Source organism: Sus scrofa, chromosome 1 (genome assembly GCF_054392235.1).
Source record: "Sus scrofa isolate SSC_HxYL_T2T_F1_AM1 chromosome 1, Sscrofa_HxYL_maternal_Yorkshire_Landrace_v2.0, whole genome shotgun sequence".
Classification (NCBI taxonomy): domain Eukaryota; kingdom Metazoa; phylum Chordata; class Mammalia; order Artiodactyla; family Suidae; genus Sus; species Sus scrofa.
This window is the reverse complement of record NC_139383.1, coordinates 8,837,101-8,855,680: the sequence shown is the minus strand read 5'-3', so window position 1 is coordinate 8,855,680 and position 18,580 is coordinate 8,837,101. Positions and strand designations below refer to the sequence as shown.

Sequence of the window (18,580 nt, the reverse complement as noted above, 5' to 3'; positions counted from 1 at the left end):
CATGAGGCTGCAGGTTTGATCCCTGGCCTTGCTCAGTGGACTAAGGATCCAGCATTGCCATGAGCTGTGGTGTAGGTCACAGATGTGGCTCGGATTGGGTGTTGCTGTGTGGCTGTGGTGTTGGCCGGCAGCTGTAGCTTGGATTGGACCCCTAGCCTGGGAACCTCCCTTTGCTGTGGGTGCAGCCCTAAAAAGACAAAAGACCAAAAAAAAAAAAAAAATCTAAAAACATCAGAGGATATAGGTGCCTGATACAATTCACAGTGTGTGTAACCTGTTGATTGTAGAAGAATATGCCAGACAGAGAGGCAGTACAGAATAATTACGGAGTGAACACCCCGTAGCTGCCTCCCAGATCCAAGACATGGAATATATGGGCTGTTGCCAGCACTCCGGCAACCCCGTGTGCCCTTCCCCAGTAATTTCTAACCCCCTCCTGGTTCAGGTGACCACTATCTGCTTTATGGTATATTTTCCTTGCCTTTCAAAGGTTAGTTGTACTTACTAGGTATGCAGCCTTAGCTGATAGGTTAGTTTGGCTTGTCTTTGAACCTTATATAAATGAATTCGTATTTTAAGTTTTCTTTCATCAGATCCCCTTGCTCAACAGTGTGCTTGTAAAATTCACCCACCTCCATCTGGGCCGGGTCCCTTTACCTTGCCGTATAGAATTCTGTTGTTTAAGTATACCTCATGTGATCCATCTAGGTTGGTTTCAGTTTTTGACTAATGTAAATGCTGCTGCTGCCACAAATGCCTGTGTTTATCCACTGGGGTTCGAAGGATGCGTCCAGGGCACATGTGCAGGAGAGGAATTGCTGTGTAGAGCAAAGTCACAGCTTCCGAGGTTCTATCTAATACCAACTGTTTTCCAGAATGGTTGCATTCTTATAACTTGATGAATAGATTTCTGTCAAATTCGTTTACGTGGAAAATATCTTCCCAAACTTATTTTTTTTTTTAAAATTTTGGCCTCACTAGGGGCATCCTTAAGTTCCCAGGCCAGAGATCAAACCCACACCACAGCATCGACCCCGGCCACTGCACTGACAGGGCCAGATGCTTAACCTACGCCGGTGGAGAACTCCCTTTCCAAATTTATCTCAGACCTTTAACCTTAATTCAGGTGCTTTAAAAAATAAAACAAATTCCCTGTAATAGCAAATGTTAACCATATTGGTGGAAAGTTGGAGTCATTTAAAACAGAATAACCTGTAGTGAAATAACTCTAGTTAGAAAATGGAATGTCTAACTGGGGACGAGAGAGGCGGAGTGCAGCACAGGGCCTCCTGCATGACTGGTGGTGCTCCGTTGAGATTTGTTGGTTGATTAATCCAGGAATGTCTATAGTTAGTGCAGAATTTTCTTTTCTTAATGATGCACCATTCTGTCCCTAAGTTGTACTTTCCCAAATCCTGGCACTCCCAGTTTGCCGTTGGAACTGGAAGGTATGGAGAGTTAGGAGATGGTATGGAGATGTTCTATGCTCGTTAAACAGTAACTCTGCAATCTGTCAAGCATAATTTGTATCATTGTTTGTTGGTTGTTTGAAAAATACTGCTTCCGCACATTATGTGACTCTTCCAAATATTGTGACACACTCTGAAATATGAACTGTACTATCAAAATTCACATTTATGAATATCACCTCCAGTCCTGTGCAGAATGGGGAGCTCTCAAACTCATAGTGAGAGATCCTTGTTTCCCCACTATTCTAGCTCTAACTTGAAAGCTCTCCTTTTCTCATTGGCAGCAAATACCCTCGGTTGTTTGCTTTTTTAAACTGACAGCTCACTTTGTTCATGTTGGAGAAAATTTGTCTGCCAAAGACCCAAGCCTGAATGACCCATAATTTGTCATTCATTCATTCTTTCCAGTAAACATGGCGTTTCATGAAAAAAAGCAATTTCCTCAGGAACTTAAACTGTAGTATGAGTGCCTTTTCTCGGGATTACCTCTCTGCTAGAGTAGTCAGCAGAAAAGCTCTGTGTGAACTTAGTGTTTGAAACAGAATATTTAACAGCTATGTACTGAAGGGGCGAGACTTAATAAATTAATAATTTTTACTGCTGCATTAAGAACATTGTTGGAGTTTCTGTCGTGGCTCAGTGGTAATGAACTTGACTAGTATCCATGAAGACACGGATTCGATACCTGGCCTTGCTCAGTGGGTTAAGGATCTGGAGTTGCCCTGAGCTGTGGTGTAGGTCACAGACATGGCTCAGATCCCGAGTTGCTGTGGCTGTGGTGCAGGCCAGCAGCTATAGCTGTGATTTGAGCCCTAGCCTGGGAACCTCCATATGCCATGGGTGCGGCCCTAAAAAGACAAAAGAAAAAAAGAACATTGTCATTGTTTAGAGAAGCTGGAGTTACAAAAAATCTGATGAGCACGGGTACTGGCTGGTGCCAGGGCCTTGATTTGTGTCACAGAGCTGGCACTTTGACCCACTGCTGCCTTGGCTCCATTGATAGGATTGTCAGCACAGTGAAGAAGGCAAATAATGTCTTCGTGTTATTCTGAACGTAATTGTGACGTTGCGGACCCCCTGGGAGGATGTCAGGGGACCGGTAGTTTACAGTGTCCCCTCTAACGTGGATGCTTCAGTCACCTCGGATTACGTTCTTACATAGTTCAGATGCTGTGTGTGTTTCCTGGTCTTGAGAAGTTGCTTGTGCTTCCCCTCTGTGTGCTGTCCCCTGTGTCTTCAGTCCCTTGTGTCTTCAGGACTAAAGGAGTGTTATACCGCGGTGGTAGACCTTTACAAGGAAGAACGTGGAAGAGTTTGAATTTTTTTTAAGAATTTGAAGTTTGCAGCATTTGTTTTCACTTTTTCCCCTCAGGGACAGGTGCTTCTTGAGAGCATTTCGTTGTTGTGATTTTAGACATGTAAAAGTACATGCACTGTGACTCATCTGAGATGGGTTCTCCTGGACTTTGCTACTGGTAGACGACTTCAAAACCAGGAAGACAGCGGTGCTGTGCTCTGTGACCCGCCAGCAATTACAGATGGAGAGTTTTAAAGGCCTCTGCTGCCTTGGGTCTTCAGGGAATATCTTTCACTGAGGCTGAAAACATCAGTTCAGAGAACTTGTCTGAGCCTCTTCTGTCTCTTTTATAAGGATTCCTGCTTAGCTTAGGGTGACAGCCTCTGGAAGCTAAGTTCTCTTTCAGGGCTCAATGTCTTAGGAAAGCACGGTGTTAGTTTTTTTTTGGTCTTTTCTAAGGCCACACCTGTGGCATATGGAAGTTCCCAGGCTAGGGGTCGATTTGGAGCTGTAGCCGCCAGCCTCCACCACGGCCACAGCAATGCATGATCTGAGCCGCACCTGCGACCTACACCACAGCTCACGGCAGCGCCAGATCCTCAACCCACTGAGCGAGGCCAGGGATCGAACCTGTAACCTCATGGTTCCTAGTCGGATTCGTTAACTCCTGAGCCATGACAGGAACTCCTTCCTTCAGTATTCGTGGCTCCTGGCAGACGTAGTAAATGGTCCGTGGCATTCAGACCCCTTAGGCTACGTGTCCTCTGCAGGTTGACTGTTTAAATTTTACCCGTCAGTAGCTCCATTTGATGCGTGGAAGTGTCCAGATGGATCTCTCATTTCAGTTACAGTGATTATTTTTTTTTATTATGTTATGTTCATGTGTTAATGAATAAAGGTGTGTTAGAACCTTTATTCTTTAGTATTTTAAAGTTCTTTTTTTTTTTTATCCTGTTTTGTTTTACAGATTTGTAAGACTCCAGGGCCTTCAAGCTGTGATTAGTCCGATAGTTCCTGAAATGACTGGGAAAACAGACGTTTTGTGTGCCAATTGAAGAGTGTATGTCTGTGTGTATTTAAAACCTTTCCATACTTACTCGAGAAGACGGGCTTATTCTTGTGCGCACTTGAAGAGTTGTGTACAACTGATGAAAATTAATCTAAGAATCAGATGGAGCAACTTGACACCACTGGGCTCAGGAGCCCGGGGAGAAAAACACATCACTAATGGCCAGTTTTCCATATGGTCTTCACGGGTAAAGAAAGTTTGCAAAAAGAAGAAAAAAAAACTTGCACAGATCGAGCCTCAAAAATACCTCTCCAGTTTAAAGAAGGAATTAAGTGAGAAGGTGACTGAGGGAAAAGTGTGATTTCAAGCCTTGCAGGTGGGAGCGTGAAGTGTTTTTTGCACTTTATTTTTCAGTGGGTCTGGTGATTTGGACAAACATAAAAATTCTGGACTAAAAAGTGACTCACCATGTGGTTCTGACTGAAGGAAAGCCAGTTAGGGTGTGATGGGACAAGTGTGAACAATGAACTGATTCCTTTGCCTTTTTTTTTTTTTTTTTTTTTTTTTTTTGTCTTCAGTTAACTGTATTTGAGAAATTTTAATTTATTATTTTCCCTTTTCCTTTCCTGTATCTATAGGACAATAGCTTAAGGTAGCAATTGAAACTGATGATTACAAAATAATTATCAAGGCGCATTCAAGTAAATCTTCCTCCTTTGGACTGTGCATGTGACGTTTGGAGACAGTCCCCGAAGGTCGACAGCAAAGCGCCCATCAGCCCCGCGCGTCGCTCTTCAGGGAGACAGTGGGGAAGAGCTCGCCTCCCCTCCTGCCTGTGTTCGAGTTTTAAGGGATTCTCTTCCCTGTTGATCCAGGAAGACGTGCACGTAAGAGGAGGACGACTTGATGGACTAATTCTGAGATTAGTTTTTTTTCCTTCTCGGTGGAAAAGTATGTAGTCTGTAGGAGCAGAAGGGGGAGAGGTGACTAGGAGAGGAGAAAGAGGACGCAGCCTGTCACCCGGCTCCGCGCCGTTTGTCTGCAGGAGGAGTTCGGGTTTGCCCGAGGCCAGCCCTGGGACTTCTTGGGCTCTTCTGAGGTCAGGGGCTTTCTCCCCCACCCCTATGCAACCAAGGGGTGCACCAGCCTGCAGAGGGGCCCTCCCTGGGGACACAGCCACCTGCTAGGAAGCCAGGCTGGGCTTTCAAGCTGGAGGTTTCTGGTTCTGAACATTGGGGAAGGGAGACCCTTTTTCTCCTAAAATTTGGACTGCTGTCTGCACAAACTCTGGTTTGCACGGTTTGTGTGCCTTTTCTCCCCTTTATGCAATCTTTTTCAGCTTTAGCAGCAGAAATTTGTCTCATTGAGAAGATAAGCCAGAGGGTAGCTTCGGAAGGAAGATGATCCCCAGTGTTCTGTCTCTGTAACTGAATGTTTGAAGAGAAAATTCCAGCTCGAGGGATTCTTAAAGCCTTAAGTTACTTGAAATCTATGTATTTGCAACCCTTTGTCTCTGGAATCACATTACAAAACTGGAATCTCAGGCTGAGTGAGAAGAACCAAGTTGAGTGAAAAGAACACTCAGTTTCTTTATCACCACTGGTTAATGATGCTCTTTCTCCAAAGGGTCAGCCCGCTCTTCCTCTAAGGACTTGAAAATAGAAATGGACCCCACATTTTTTTTAAGCATTACCTTTTCTTAGCAGACTGCCGTCATCTTTTATAGAGGAATTTTTTCACTATGCATTTGTTGGATCTTTATAAAATACTGACCTTCTAATCAGAACCAGGTCAGTCTTAATTAAAGGGGGTCTGGGAACACAGCGCAAGCCAACCACAGAAATAAAACACGTCAATGAAAGGAATTGGTTTAACTTTTTCGGCATTTAGCATTACTTTTTTTAAGTAAAACGGTTCTTCCAAAAAAAGTATGTATGCGGCAGTGGAGCATGGGCCCATCCTCTGCAGCGACTCCAACATCCTCTGCCTGTCCTGGAAGGGCCGTGTCCCCAAGAGCGAGAAGGAGAAGCCCGTGTGCCGGAGGCGCTACTACGAGGAGGGCTGGCTGGCCACGGGCAACGGGCGGGGTGTCGTCGGGGTGACCTTCACCTCCAGCCACTGCCGCCGGGACAGGAACACTCCGCAGAGAATCAACTTCAACCTGCGGGGCCACAACAGTGAGGTGAGCCGGCTTCTCTTTCGCTTCCAGTGGTGTTAGAGTCCCGTCTGTTCCCCCGCCCCCGCCATAGACTCAAAACTTACTTTGCTTCAATTTCTCCGACTTGATGCCAAGTGGGACTTGTCAAACTGTGAGCGCTGTCTTCTGTCTTCCAGTGGGAGACACAGTTCCTGGTGGCCTGTGTCTGCCTCTGAGCGAGCCCTCTCTCCAGCATTCCGCATTCTCCTTTCTCTGCACTGGGAGGCTGCCCCCTGGCAGGGATGCCAGGGCGGCTTTCTGACCAGGTGTGAGGTGGGCTGGGATGATCCTAACCTGCCTGTCATGTCCTGAGCCTTTATGGTCACCCAGCGTCCATATGAGTGAGGCACGCCGTGTCAGATGGCGGTGCAGACCTGGAGGTGTGTTGTGCTTGGTTGACACCCGCGTGCCGTGTCGTGGTTTAGCACCGAGCTTGTGTTTCTTGTACAAAGGAGTTAATTGGATAGAGGTGAAAGGTAATTAATTGGACAAGAGCCATGGTTTTCCACATCTGTTGGAGATATCATGCTGTGTATACATGCATATGGATTCTTCTGGGCTTCTGAAACATAAGCGTGGCCATTGTCTTTGAAATTCCTTCAACCCACACTTAGCGAACAGTGTGATTCAACGAAGAGGTGTACTTTTGTGGCGCGTTAGCCGTGTCATGCTTCACTGCGGACTGGTTTCTCATGAGGAGTCCACCTTAAGTCGTCGTTCTGGTTTTGGAAGGGCTGTGTAAAGGGGCAGAGTGTCTTTGAAGGGTAGCATCTAGCAACGTGCGTTAACCGTAAGCGTGTATCTCAGTGATTATTTCCATACGCAGTCCCCGGTGTAACCTACACCGGCTCAGGATGGAGACAATTTCCAGGACCAGTCACAGGTGCCTCTGCCCCTCCCCAGGCCCTGCCGCCACTGAGAGGTGCCCCAGGCTTCGCGGTCACCACAGATCATTTGTGCCTGTGCTTGACCTGGATGTAAGTGGAATCATTCTTTTGACTCTCTTTGGGTCTGGCTTCTTTCACTCAACGGTATGTCTGTGAGATTCGTCTCTGTGGTGTGTGCTCTGAGTTTGTTCTTTTAGGTTGATGTTAGTTTTCCACAAAAGGAAGACACCACAGTTTCCCCACTCTTCTGTTGGTGGGTGTTTGGATTGCTTCCAGTTCCTGGCTCTTTTGGTGAAACCTGCTCTGAGCATTTGAGTGCCTTCTTGTGGATCTGTGCTTTCCTGATAGAGTTTCTGGGTGTAGAGTAGGCCTGTGTTTAGGCTTAGTAGCAAGTGCTAGAAATAGTTTGCAATGTATGAAAAGTTTCAGTGGTGTAAGAAACTTCTTTTGGATTAGAATTTTTCATATAAAAAAGGCAGTTTTGGGCAAGAAGTTGTGGTTTACAAATTACAAATGCTTTTTTTTTTTTCTTTTATGGCTCTACCCACAGCATATAGTAGTTCCATATGGCAGGCCAGGGATTGAAACCGAGCCACAGCTGGATCCTTCTAACTCACTATGCTGGACCCTTTAATTCACAGTGCCTGCCAGGCCAGGGAACGAACTGGTGCCTCTGCAGTAATCCGAGCCACTATAGGCAGATTCTTAACCCACTGTGCCACAACGGGAATGCCATAGATTACAAATACTTCTATCTACTACTACTACTACTGCACACACACGCACACGCACACACACATACTCTTGTAATTTTGAACTGGGTGCTCTCTTAAAAGATGTATTTTTCTAATGCTGTGTAACCAGTTACCATGGATTTAGTGACATACAACTGCCACTTCTTTTTTCTTTTGTTAAAATTTTATTGGAGTATACTTGACCTACCATGTTGTAATAGTTTCAGGTGTATGGCAGAGTGAATCAGTTATGCATTTAAATATATCTGTTCTTTTTTTCCCATATAGGTTATTGGGTAGCTTTTCCTGTGCTATACAGTAGATTCTCATTAGTCATCTGTTTTATATAGTAGTGTGAATATGTTATTCCCAGCCTCCCAATTCTTCCCTGCCCCTAATGGTGTCACCTTTGGTAACCATAAGATTGGTTTTGAAGTCTGTGAGTTTGTTTCTGTTTTATAAATAAGTTCTTTTGTATCATTTTATATTAGATTCCACATGTAAGTGATATCATTTGATATTTGTCTTTCTCTGTCTGACTTACTTCACTCAGTAGGATAATCTCTGGGTCCATTCATGTTGCTGCAAATGGCATGATTTCATTCTTTTTTAGGGCTGAATAATATTCCATTCTATATATGTTCCATGTCTTCTTTATCTATTTCTCTGTTGATGGACATTTAGGTTGCTTCCATGTCTTTGCTATTGTAAATAGTGCTTCAGGGAACATTGGGATTTATGTGTCTTTTCGAGTCATGGTTTTCTCTGGAGACTTGCCTAGGAGTGGGGTTGCTGGATCATGATGGTTCTATATTTAGTTTTTTAAGGAACTTCCATACGGTTTCCACAGTAGTTGCAGCAAATTACATTCCCACCAACAGAGGGTTTCCTTTTCTCCACACTCTCTCCAGCATTTATTGTTAGTATATTAAAAAAAAAATTATTGGCGTATAGATGATTTAAAATGTTGTGCCAGTTTTTGATACTGTTTGTAGACTTTTTTGATGATGGCCGTTCTGACTGGTGTGAGGTGATGCTTCATTATAGTTTTGACTTGCATTTCTCTAATAATTAGTGATGCTGAGCAGCTTTTCATGTATTTTGTGGCCATCTCTGTTTTCTTTGGAGAAATGTCAATTTAGAGCTTCTGCCCATTTTTTGATTTTTTTTTTTAGTTTTTTGGATATAAAGATTCATGAGATGTTTGTGTATTTTGGAGCTTAATCCCTTATCAGTTACAATACAAAAGACCTTGAATAGCCAAAGCAATGTTGAAAAAGAAAAATCGAACTGGAAGAATCAGGCTCCCTGACTTCAGTCTAAACAACAAAGCCACAGTCATCAAAACAGTATGTTAGTGGCACAGAAACAGAAATATAGATCAGTGAAACAGGATAGAAAGCCCAGAATTAAACCCAAGCACCTGCGGTCAACTAATCTATGACAAAAGAGGCAAGAATATGCAGTGGAGGAAAGGCAGTCTCTTTAATAAGCAGTGCTGGAGCAACTGGACAGCTACATGTAAAAGAATGAAATTAGATCACTCTCTAACACCACACACAAAAATAAACTCAAAATGGATTAAAGACCTAAACGTAAGGCCAGATACTATAAGACTCCTAGAGGAAAACGTAGGCAGAACACTCTTTGACGTAAATCGTAGCAGTATCTTATTTGATCCACCTCTTAGAATCATGAAAATAAAACCAGAAATAAACCAATGGGACCTAATTAAACTTAAAAGCTTTCACACAGCAAAGAAAACCATTGAAAAAAAAACAAAAGCGAAAAACGAGAAGACAGTCCACAGAATGGGAGAAAACCTTTGCAAACAACAGCCACTTATCTCACGTTTCTGTGGGTCTGAATCCTGGCAGTGTCCTCCGCAAGGAGCCATACAGGCCTGGGAAGCATGGACTGTGAGCTCATCTGAGGCTTGGGGGTACCTTTCAGGCACATTCAAATTGTTGGCAGAAATCAGTTCCTTGCAGCGTAGGCCTGAGGCCCTCAGCTCCTCGAGGCCACCCACTGCTCCTGCTCTGTGGCCCGCTCCACAGCATCAGCATGGTGGTTTGCTTCTTAAAGGCCAGCAGGAGAGCATCTGCTGTAGCTTTGAATCTCTCTGACTTTCTATCTTTGAGAAAAGCCTCACCTGATTAGGTCAGACCCATCCACACTCCCCATGAGGGGACCATATGGGGGTGCTGTTCTAGAATTCTGCCTGTCACAGAAGAGGTGATTATAGTTGCCAGTGGTATGGATAGTTCACTGCTGAAACTGTTTCATTTTGTATTTTTACTTTTTTTGGGGGGGCCGCACCTGCAGCATATGAAAGTTCCCAGGCTAGGGGTTGAATCGGATTGAATCGGAGCTGTAGCTCCCAGCCTACACCGCAGCCAAAGCAACACCAGATCTGGGGATTGAACCTGCATCCTCATGGATACTAGTCGGGTTTGCACTGCACCACAACGGGAACTCCTTGTATTTTTACTTTTAATTTCTTTTTTAAAAAAATTGAAGTATAAATTGATTTACAGTGTTGTGTTTCTGGTGTACTGCAAAGTGATTCAGATATATATATATATATCTATATATATCTTCATATATATAAGCAACACAATATGTATAAGCAACATAATATATATCACGGCAACACCAGATCCTTAACCCACTGAGTGAGGTCAGGGATCGAACCCACAACCTCATGGTTCCGAGTTGGATTCGTTTTCTGCTACTCCACAGTGGAAACTCTTAATCTCTATTTTTTTTTTTTTTTTTTTTTTTGTCTTTTTTTGCTATTTCTTTGGGCCGCACCTGCAGCATATGGAGGTTCCCAGGCTAGGGGTCGAATCGGAGCTGCAGCCACCAGCCTACGCCAGAGCCACGTCTGCGACCTACACAACAGCTCACGGCAACGCCGGATCGTTAACCCACTGAGCAAGGGCAGGGACCGAACCCACAACCTCATGGTTCCTAGTTGGATTCGTTAACCACTGCGCCACGACGGGAACTCCTTAATCTCTATTCTTAATGTTAGAATAGTTCCTGTCTACTGAGTCCCTGCCAAGTAGAGTGAGCAGCTTTCCTGTTTCCCAGCATGTGGCACTGTTGGTGCTAAAACTGGAAGAGTCACCAGCCAGCTGGGATGGCCAAGCACCAGAAGTGGTACCAGGCGCCTTCCATCCTGAGCACCTCATGTTGTTTTCACAGCAGACTTAGGGGTAGCTACCATTCTTCCCATTTTTCAGGTCAGAAAGCTAAGGCTTATGGATGTTAAATAGCTTGCCTAGGCTTGGAGGAGAGCTGGAATTTGATCCTGGAGCTCTGCCATTCCCCTTCAGCATGATGCGGCGTCTGTGTAAGTCCTCAGTCCCTTATCCACAGCGGTGAAAGCCAGGGACTCCAAAAATGGAAAAATTTTGCGCAACTAATTTACAGGTGAGACCTCAACTGGTGTGAGGTTATTTGTCGTCATCCCATCACGTCAGCGGCAGAAATATTTATGTCGTATTGTTGGGCGCTGCCCAGACCCTGCTGGGGGTATTACATGTTGATGGTATCTGCTGTTTTCAGAACCTGAAATTTCAAAAGCTCTGAATTTCAAAACTTAACTAGCCGCAAGGATTTCCAGTGAATGATTATCTTCCTTTAAGGGAATCATGAAAAGCAATCTTTGAAGAGTTCTATCTTTTTTCATTTCCAGGCAGGATGACATTTAACTCATCTCTGACCATTGCTTAGTTACCTTAACTTTACTGCCCTTCCACGCAAGGACCAGAGTCTCCTTGCCCCCGCCCTGATACACCCTTAAAAACTCGAGCAAGGAACTGGTGCAAGATTTTACTCAGTTTCTGGCCATGGGATAACTAGACTGCAGACATCAGATGGAGGAAGCTGCTGATTTCTCAGCCGAAAACCTGGGAATGTTTTTCTTCTTGAAAACAATTTCTTAATGGTTATTATCGATGTCATGCAAGTTCATCACCAATTATTTATTTATCTTTTTGTCTTTTTTTTTTTTTTTTTTTTGTCTTTTCTAGGGCTATGCCCGTGGTATGTGGAGGTTCCCAGGCTAGGGGTTGAATCAGAGCTACAGCTGCCGGCCTACACCACAGCTACAGCAACGCCAGATTGGAGCCGAGTCTGTGACCTACAGCAGAGCTCACAGCAATTCCAGATCCTTAACCCACTGAGCGAGGCCTGCATGCTTCCTCGCGGATACTAGTCACATTTAGTTCCACTGAGTCAGGACGGGAACTCAACGGATTATTTATTTAACCAGATTTTCTTCACGTAAGACAGTCATTCATGCGTGTTTGGTGGGATTAGTTTCATTACAGGGACACATCTCCTGTAGGCATGGTCTCACTTGGGTTCTTGGATCTGGTTACTTCTCTGAGAAGATGTCTCTGTCCCCCTGCCCCCCACACTCCCCGCCCCCACCCCAAGCACTGAGCAGACGTCTGTGCTTGCACTAGCAACGCTTTGTTACAGGTATCTGCTTGTGTGAGTTGGTAAAACTTCCTGGAAGGTTGTCTATTCTGGTCTTAATTTCCTCACCTCCTCCTGCTTATAATGTCATCCATGGATTTTCCTTCAACGTGTAGGCCCGCTTCGGTGGGCTTCTTTCCCACCGCTCTGCTGGCGTGGCCGTGTTCCCAGGGGCCTCACTCTGTAAGCCCAGAGGTCAGCTTGTTGCCCTTGCTGCCTCGGGCGTATTCGGTGGGATGGAAACGTTATTTTCTCTTGCTTTCCGGGACACCGGGCTCTCCTGCTTCTCTCCTTACCTTTCCGCCTTTCCGGCTCCTACTTCTCATGGTCTGTGCTGGTGCCGCCTCCCCTCACCTTGTCCTTACATGTCGGGAGCCCCGGGCCTGTGTCTGAGCAGGCGAGTGCCCACTTCATGTCTTCCACACCCTGCCGTCTCCTTCTCGTTCCAGATGCCATTCTTCAGGTTGGTACATGAGCTACAAAGTTGGGCATCGTCCCTAGGCCCGCCCACAGTAGGTCCTCTGGGGCGGAGCTCGTTCTCCCACTGCCCCTTCGGCCACCGAGCCTGTCTCTCTGTCTTCCCATCTCAGGAGGTGGCCCTGTGACCAGCCAGTGCATCCCGAGTACAGCGCAGCAAATTCCCTGCCCCTGCCTTGTTCCCAAATCCGGTTCCTAGAAAGGCCCCCGTCGTGTTGGGCTTGGAGTGATTTCTGAATCTTCCCGCCTTCGCCACCACACGGTACCAGCCTCCTCACAGAGCTGTGGCCTGAGGAGGGCTCTGCTGAACGGTGTGTGTTTTGTTTCTCAAGTGTTGTTAAAATATTCTAAAAACTTTGTGTCTCATGTGCTTGAGTTATCTTTTCTCTTTCTCAACAATACTGTATGACAAGTCACCATGCTAAAAAGAATGAGAACTTCTGGATTGTAAGCATGGTCTCCCCTTGTAGTTGAATCTTAGGTTTCTTTTGTGCCCTGTGGTGTGTCTGAAAACCTAGCTTTGGCCTCCACTCTCCTTTCTAGAAGCCCCAAGCCTCCCGGTGGATGGCCGAGCCTGGGCTTGTGTTTGTGTCCCTGTGTGTGGCGAGGATCAAGTTTTTTAAACTTAGGAGAAATGTGAAAACGACTTTTGATTTATAAACATTTGTACAGACAGGGTTTAACATATCTAAGGGTCTGTAAACTAATTCTAGTGAGAAAATTTGACTAGTTTTAAAGGCAGTGAGAAGACACAGGTCATCTTTTATCTTCTTTATAAATTCTTTGCAGAAAGTGGCTTTGGAGGCTTTGTGGTCCCCCACTACAGCATCATCGTGGTGGGCTTGAGGTGTAGGACCTTTGCGGCTTCTGGAGGCGGTGGCTTGTTTCTCTCTCCTGCGGCTTCTGTTTTTCCCTCGCTCCATTTCAAGAACTCGTAGCTCTGTCCGTTCACGAGCTGGCGTGACCACGTTGTTCGTGTCATTAGTTTGTTTGTGGTGAAGTTGAAATCATAATTCCTTTCTTTCAGAGTTGTTGTGAGAGTCTCTGGGAATATAGTCTCGCAAGGAAGGGCTTTGAAAATGGCCAGTGCCGTGAACACAGCGGTGGTGTCGCAAGTATTTCATGCGCTGTTTGCCCGGCGGCGTTCTTGCTCCCGCTCCTGCGGCGGCACGTGTCACTGCCCCCAAATTCAGTTATGGGCTCACTCTTGAGGCCAGAGGTAGCATTTTGTGGTGTTCGTTTCACAGTGAAGCTCTGAAAACCCATATGCCGCCAGCAGGTGTTTATCGCGTCCCTGCTGGGTGCCAGGCGCTGCGTGCCTGCCCCTCGGGGGCCAGAGAAGTCCTGGGCCGCCGCTCACGGGGCCCACAGTCCGGGGTGAGGCTGGGACGTGTGCCTGGGGCGCTCTCTCCGTCCGTGTTCTGGTGAAGCATGACAAAGCTTTGGGTCTTTCAAGAAACGGCGTGTGGGGATTACCAGAGATTCTGTGAAGATGACCTTTTGGGGGCCTTGAGAAGGAGTTAGAATTTAGATAGATTTTCCAGAGAGCTGCCCGAAGAGTCGGCCGTGCTCTGGCCTTAGAGAAGTAGCTCCCCTCCTCTGCGGGGCGCCAAGGCTCCAGCCTGAACATGTGACTGCACTCGCGTTGTCGCATCAGGGGCGCCTCAAGGAAGATGCCCTCGGAGGCTGGCTGGACCGGGACAAGGACCTATCAGAATGGCCCTGCTTGGACGGGCAGCTAATGTTGTTTGCGCCTTTCCATCATGGTGTGAAATGTGGATGGTGTGGGGGGGGATTTTAGCCACTGGGGCATTCTGTAACTTGATGCATTTCAGAGGCAGAAGGTTTAACTTTCTGCTTTAATAATTTAATGTGTATACTGTTCAGATTCAGATAGGGCTGTTTCTGTGCTTAATGCACCGGTGTGCAGTTGTAGTTAAGTTGGAAATGTCATAGACTCGTATGCTTATGACCCGTCTGCGGTAAAGATCATTGGTTAGTGACGCATTAATGACTCACTCTCTGGGGCTCTTCTGGTCAGGCTGCACCTCCACTGGTTGTTGTGAGCACACTTTAGCTGACCACGTCTGTCCTGCTTCTTTTCCAGGTGGGCCCTTCAGGTGCTTCACCACGTAGGCACATGAATTCATAGCGGGCGGACCCAGAGGTGGCTGCTTTGCGCCTGCCGTTGGTGGAGGAAAACCCTCCTCGGGGTGCGCTGTGGGCGTGATAGGGGCAGAAGCAGCCCAGGGCTGCCTGTGGAATGGCTGTGACCTTGCGGTTTGCACGGTGGGTTTCAAAGCTATCTGCTCTTTAAAACCATAGCCTGTTAGACTCTCATATTTTTTGTAGATAAACTTTTTACTGTATTGAAAGTAAAATAAATAATGGGAAGTTACCTAGTTTTATATTCTGGAAAGAAATTTAAAACAAAATATACCTGTTAGAGTTTGGTGGATGCTCCATTACTATTTGCCAGCTTTAGTATTAAAGAGTTCCTGAGTGGGAAATGGAACAAAAGCATCTTCATAGTGGGACTGGGAGGATGGAGCAATATATGGATGAAGTAAATGTAGTATTTTTTCCCCTCTCCCCCTAAATGCACTATTTTAAAATTTCCTGAGTGCCACCATAGTTAACCTAACTCTCTTGGTGAGAGCATCTTTTTTGTACTCAGCGTGAAAACGTGGGTGTGGATGCGTTGCGGGTGGAGAGCACTGCACTGGAGCAGAAGATGATGCCTTGTGGGCAGAGGTATCAGGAAGCTTCCGGTGGCCAGAGGCAGGTTGGGACACTAGCTGGATCTTGGTTCAGTAAACACTTTGAGGGTCCACTCTATGCTGGAAACTTCTGGACCAACTCCAGAGTGATGAAAAAGGCGTCATTCCTGCCCAGATGAGCGGCGTGTCAGAGGATGGATGTGGTTTGCAGGGAAATAATGTTGCTGTTGCTGATGGTAGTTGCCATTGTTAAATGGCCACAATTTTTTTTATGTGCTTTATGTCCACTATTTTGTTTAACCCTCATAACAGCCCAATACAGCTTTGTTTTATTATCCCTGGTATATAGTTGAAGACTCTGAGGTTCAGAGATACTGTGGAAGCTGTCCAGGGTATAGAGCTGGATGGGGATGATGACAGACCTGGGATTTGAGTGCATGCCTCTGTGGTTTTCCTCCTGCAAGATACTGCTTCAAAAAAAGGTGAACCTTAATGAGCAGAAAAACAGTTATGAATGAGACAGGAGTATAGCCACTTATTATAGACCAAAGGTATTTGAGAGGCAGCTCTCTTAAATGTGTCTTATGAATTCTTATTTTGAACAGGGAACTTTTCTAGTGAAGAAGTAGGAATAGGAGCTCCTGTCATGGTGCAGTGGTTAACGAATCCGACCAGGAACCATGAGGTCGAGGGTTCGGTCCCTGGCCTTCCTCAGTAGGTTAAGGATCTGGCGTTGCCATGAGCTGTGGTGTAGGTCACAGACGCGGCTCGGATCCGGTGTTGCTGTGGCTATGGCCTAGGCCAGTGGCTACAGCTCCGATTCGACCCCTAGCCTGGGGACCTCCATATGCCGTGGGAGCGGCCCTAGAAAAGACAAAAAAAAAAAAAAAAAAGAAGTAGGAATAGGCAGATATGACCTCTCTATCTCAAGGTCAGAGTCTCCTAAGAAAGAATTCCTCAGTCATAAATTTAAAGACTTGTATGCCTGAAAATATCTTAATTTTGCCCTCATTCTTGGTTGATAGTTTGGCTAGGTATAATTTTCTAGGTTGGTGCCTTCAGAAGTTTAAAGGTGTTATTCCATAGTCTTCAAACATGCAGAGTTATTATTGAGAAGCATAGCAATTTAAAGAATTCAGTTCCTGAAGCTGAACTCAATTTGAGTTCCAACTTTATCACTCAGTAGTGTTGTGACTTTAAGTGTGTATATATATATATATGTATGTGTGTGTGTGTGTATTTGGTCTTTTGTCTTTTTAGGGCCACACCCGCAGCATATGGAGGTTCCCAGGCTAAGGGTTGAATCAGAGCTGTAGCTGCCGGCCTACACCACAGCCACAGCAATGCCAGGTCTGTGACCTACACCACAGCTCATGGCAACGCCAGATCCTTAGCCCACTGAGTAAGGCCAGGGATCAAACCTGTGTCCTCATGGATGCTAGTCAGATTCGTTTCTGCTGAGCCACCACGGGAACTCCTAGGTATATTGTTTAATTTATTTGTATGTAATCTTCTAGTTGGGGAAATGGGTTTATACATAGTACTTTCCTCATTCAGGTTTGTTGTAAGGATTAAATGAGCTACTGTATATAAATTTTAATTAATTTACAGCAGGTTCTGGTGCGTCCTGGGGGCTCAGGGAGGGGGGTAATGTTAGCAGGAGGAGAAGGGGCAGGAGGCAGTGCTAATGTTTACTGAATGCTTGCTGTGCGCTGACTCCCTTCTGAGAGCTTGACCTCATTTAATCCTGGCATCACCTCTACAGCTTTGAATCTACTGTTAGTTTATACGAGGAAACCAAGGTACAGAGACATTAAGTAGCTTGCCTAAGGTGATGCGTCTGTGCTCATTGGTGGAGCAGAGACTGAGCCCGGAACCCCTCAGATTCCACACTCTTAACGTCTCGGAAAATCACCCCAGTTTTCAGTCCTCGATGTTGTCTTCTTTGTGCCCAGTGCCCTCAAGACTGGTTTCTGGGGTTCACTTGGCCAGGGAATAAACCTTCAGGGCCTGATGCTGTGGCTGAGATGCTGCGTATGTCATCTGGCTGCACGGGTGCCTGGGCTGACCTGTTTTGTGCTAGGCTTTTCGCTCCAGCCGTCTGGTTTCAGCCCAGTCTGCACGTCTCGAGCAAGATACCTGGAGCTGCATTCCTGAGCCTCTCCAGGCTTCCTCGTCCCAGGCACCCTCCGCAGGCGCTCAGTCTGTTCTGGGAAGCCAGTGGCCACACTCCTTATCTCTTTTCTGTCTTCTTGTGCTCTGTGGTCTGGGCACTCTTAAAGGTGGCTTTTGTGTTTGTTTTCATGCTCCTTGTTTCCAGGTGACTTATAAGAGAAGGATTGGGATCATCTTTATTTTGACATCTTGAATTAGAAGTCTCCTGGTAAGATATTTGTAAAAGATTCTTAAAGGCATAAATGTAGATTTATTTTCCCTAAACTAAAACCAGAATATAATTATTATATTTTATAAGAAAATAGAAAAAAAAGGGAGTTCATGTTGTGGCACAGCGGAAATGAATCTGACGAGTATCCATGAGGATACAGGTTTGATCCCTGGCCTCCCTCAGTGGGTTAAGGATCTGGCGTTTCCGTGAGCTGTGGTGTAGGTCACAGACTCGGCTCAGATCCCGTGTTGCTGTGACTGTGGTGTAGGCCAGCAGATGTAGCTCCGATTGGAGCCCTAGCCTGGGAACTAAAAAGCAAAAAAAAAAAAAAAAAAAAAAAAAAGAAAATACAATTTTTCCAAATAATGGCATTGTTTGTTTTTTCCTTTAGCAGTTTGGTTCGTCTAATTTTTTTTCTCTTAATAGAAATAAATGATCATGTCTGAAAGTAATTGAGACACCTGGAAAACATCATCTCGGGGTGTATTTTTGCTAGCGAGAATGAGAGAGAGGTTTGGATATGAGGCAGTCCTTTTTTTGGTCGCTCCTCCTAGGGAAGCAGCTTCAGGATTCATCATGGCAACATGGGAGTGAATGAAATTGTCGCTGAAGTTCTAGGCAGAGAAACATTTCCTTAACTATGGAATCTGCGTTCATGTTTTCTTAATAGGTGAACCTTTGGATTCTTGAGCCAGACTCTTGGGTTAGAGCCGAGTGCCTTTCTGTGTGACTTGGGACAAGTCCTCAGCTCCTCTTTGCTGTGGTTATCTCTTAGAGAACATAACACCTGCCACCTAAAGTGGTTGTGGTGACTGAAAGATGTGACTCACAGACAGTGTACGTAAAAGAGCTCATTAGGTCTTATGAATTCTTGTTTATTATTAGACACACCGTCATCCTTGGGTGTTTAACC

At 45.6% G+C, this 18,580-nt stretch overlaps 1 protein-coding gene across 2 annotated transcripts in view; it reads left to right on the top strand.

The window, feature by feature from the left end:
- TULP4 (TUB like protein 4) overlaps positions 1–18,580 on the top strand; it is a 236,896-nt gene that overhangs the window by 62,489 nt on the left and 155,827 nt on the right. The window contains exons 2-3 of one of the 2 annotated variants that reach the window (XM_085022441.1): positions 3,734–4,151; positions 4,414–5,957. The exons of the other annotated variant lie outside the window; for it this stretch is intronic. Of the exons in view, the coding sequence (XP_084878567.1) occupies positions 5,706–5,957 (252 nt within the window). The 5' untranslated portion in view covers positions 3,734–4,151; positions 4,414–5,705. The remainder of the gene's footprint in view (positions 1–3,733; positions 4,152–4,413; positions 5,958–18,580) is intronic. 2 annotated transcript variants of the gene reach the window in all.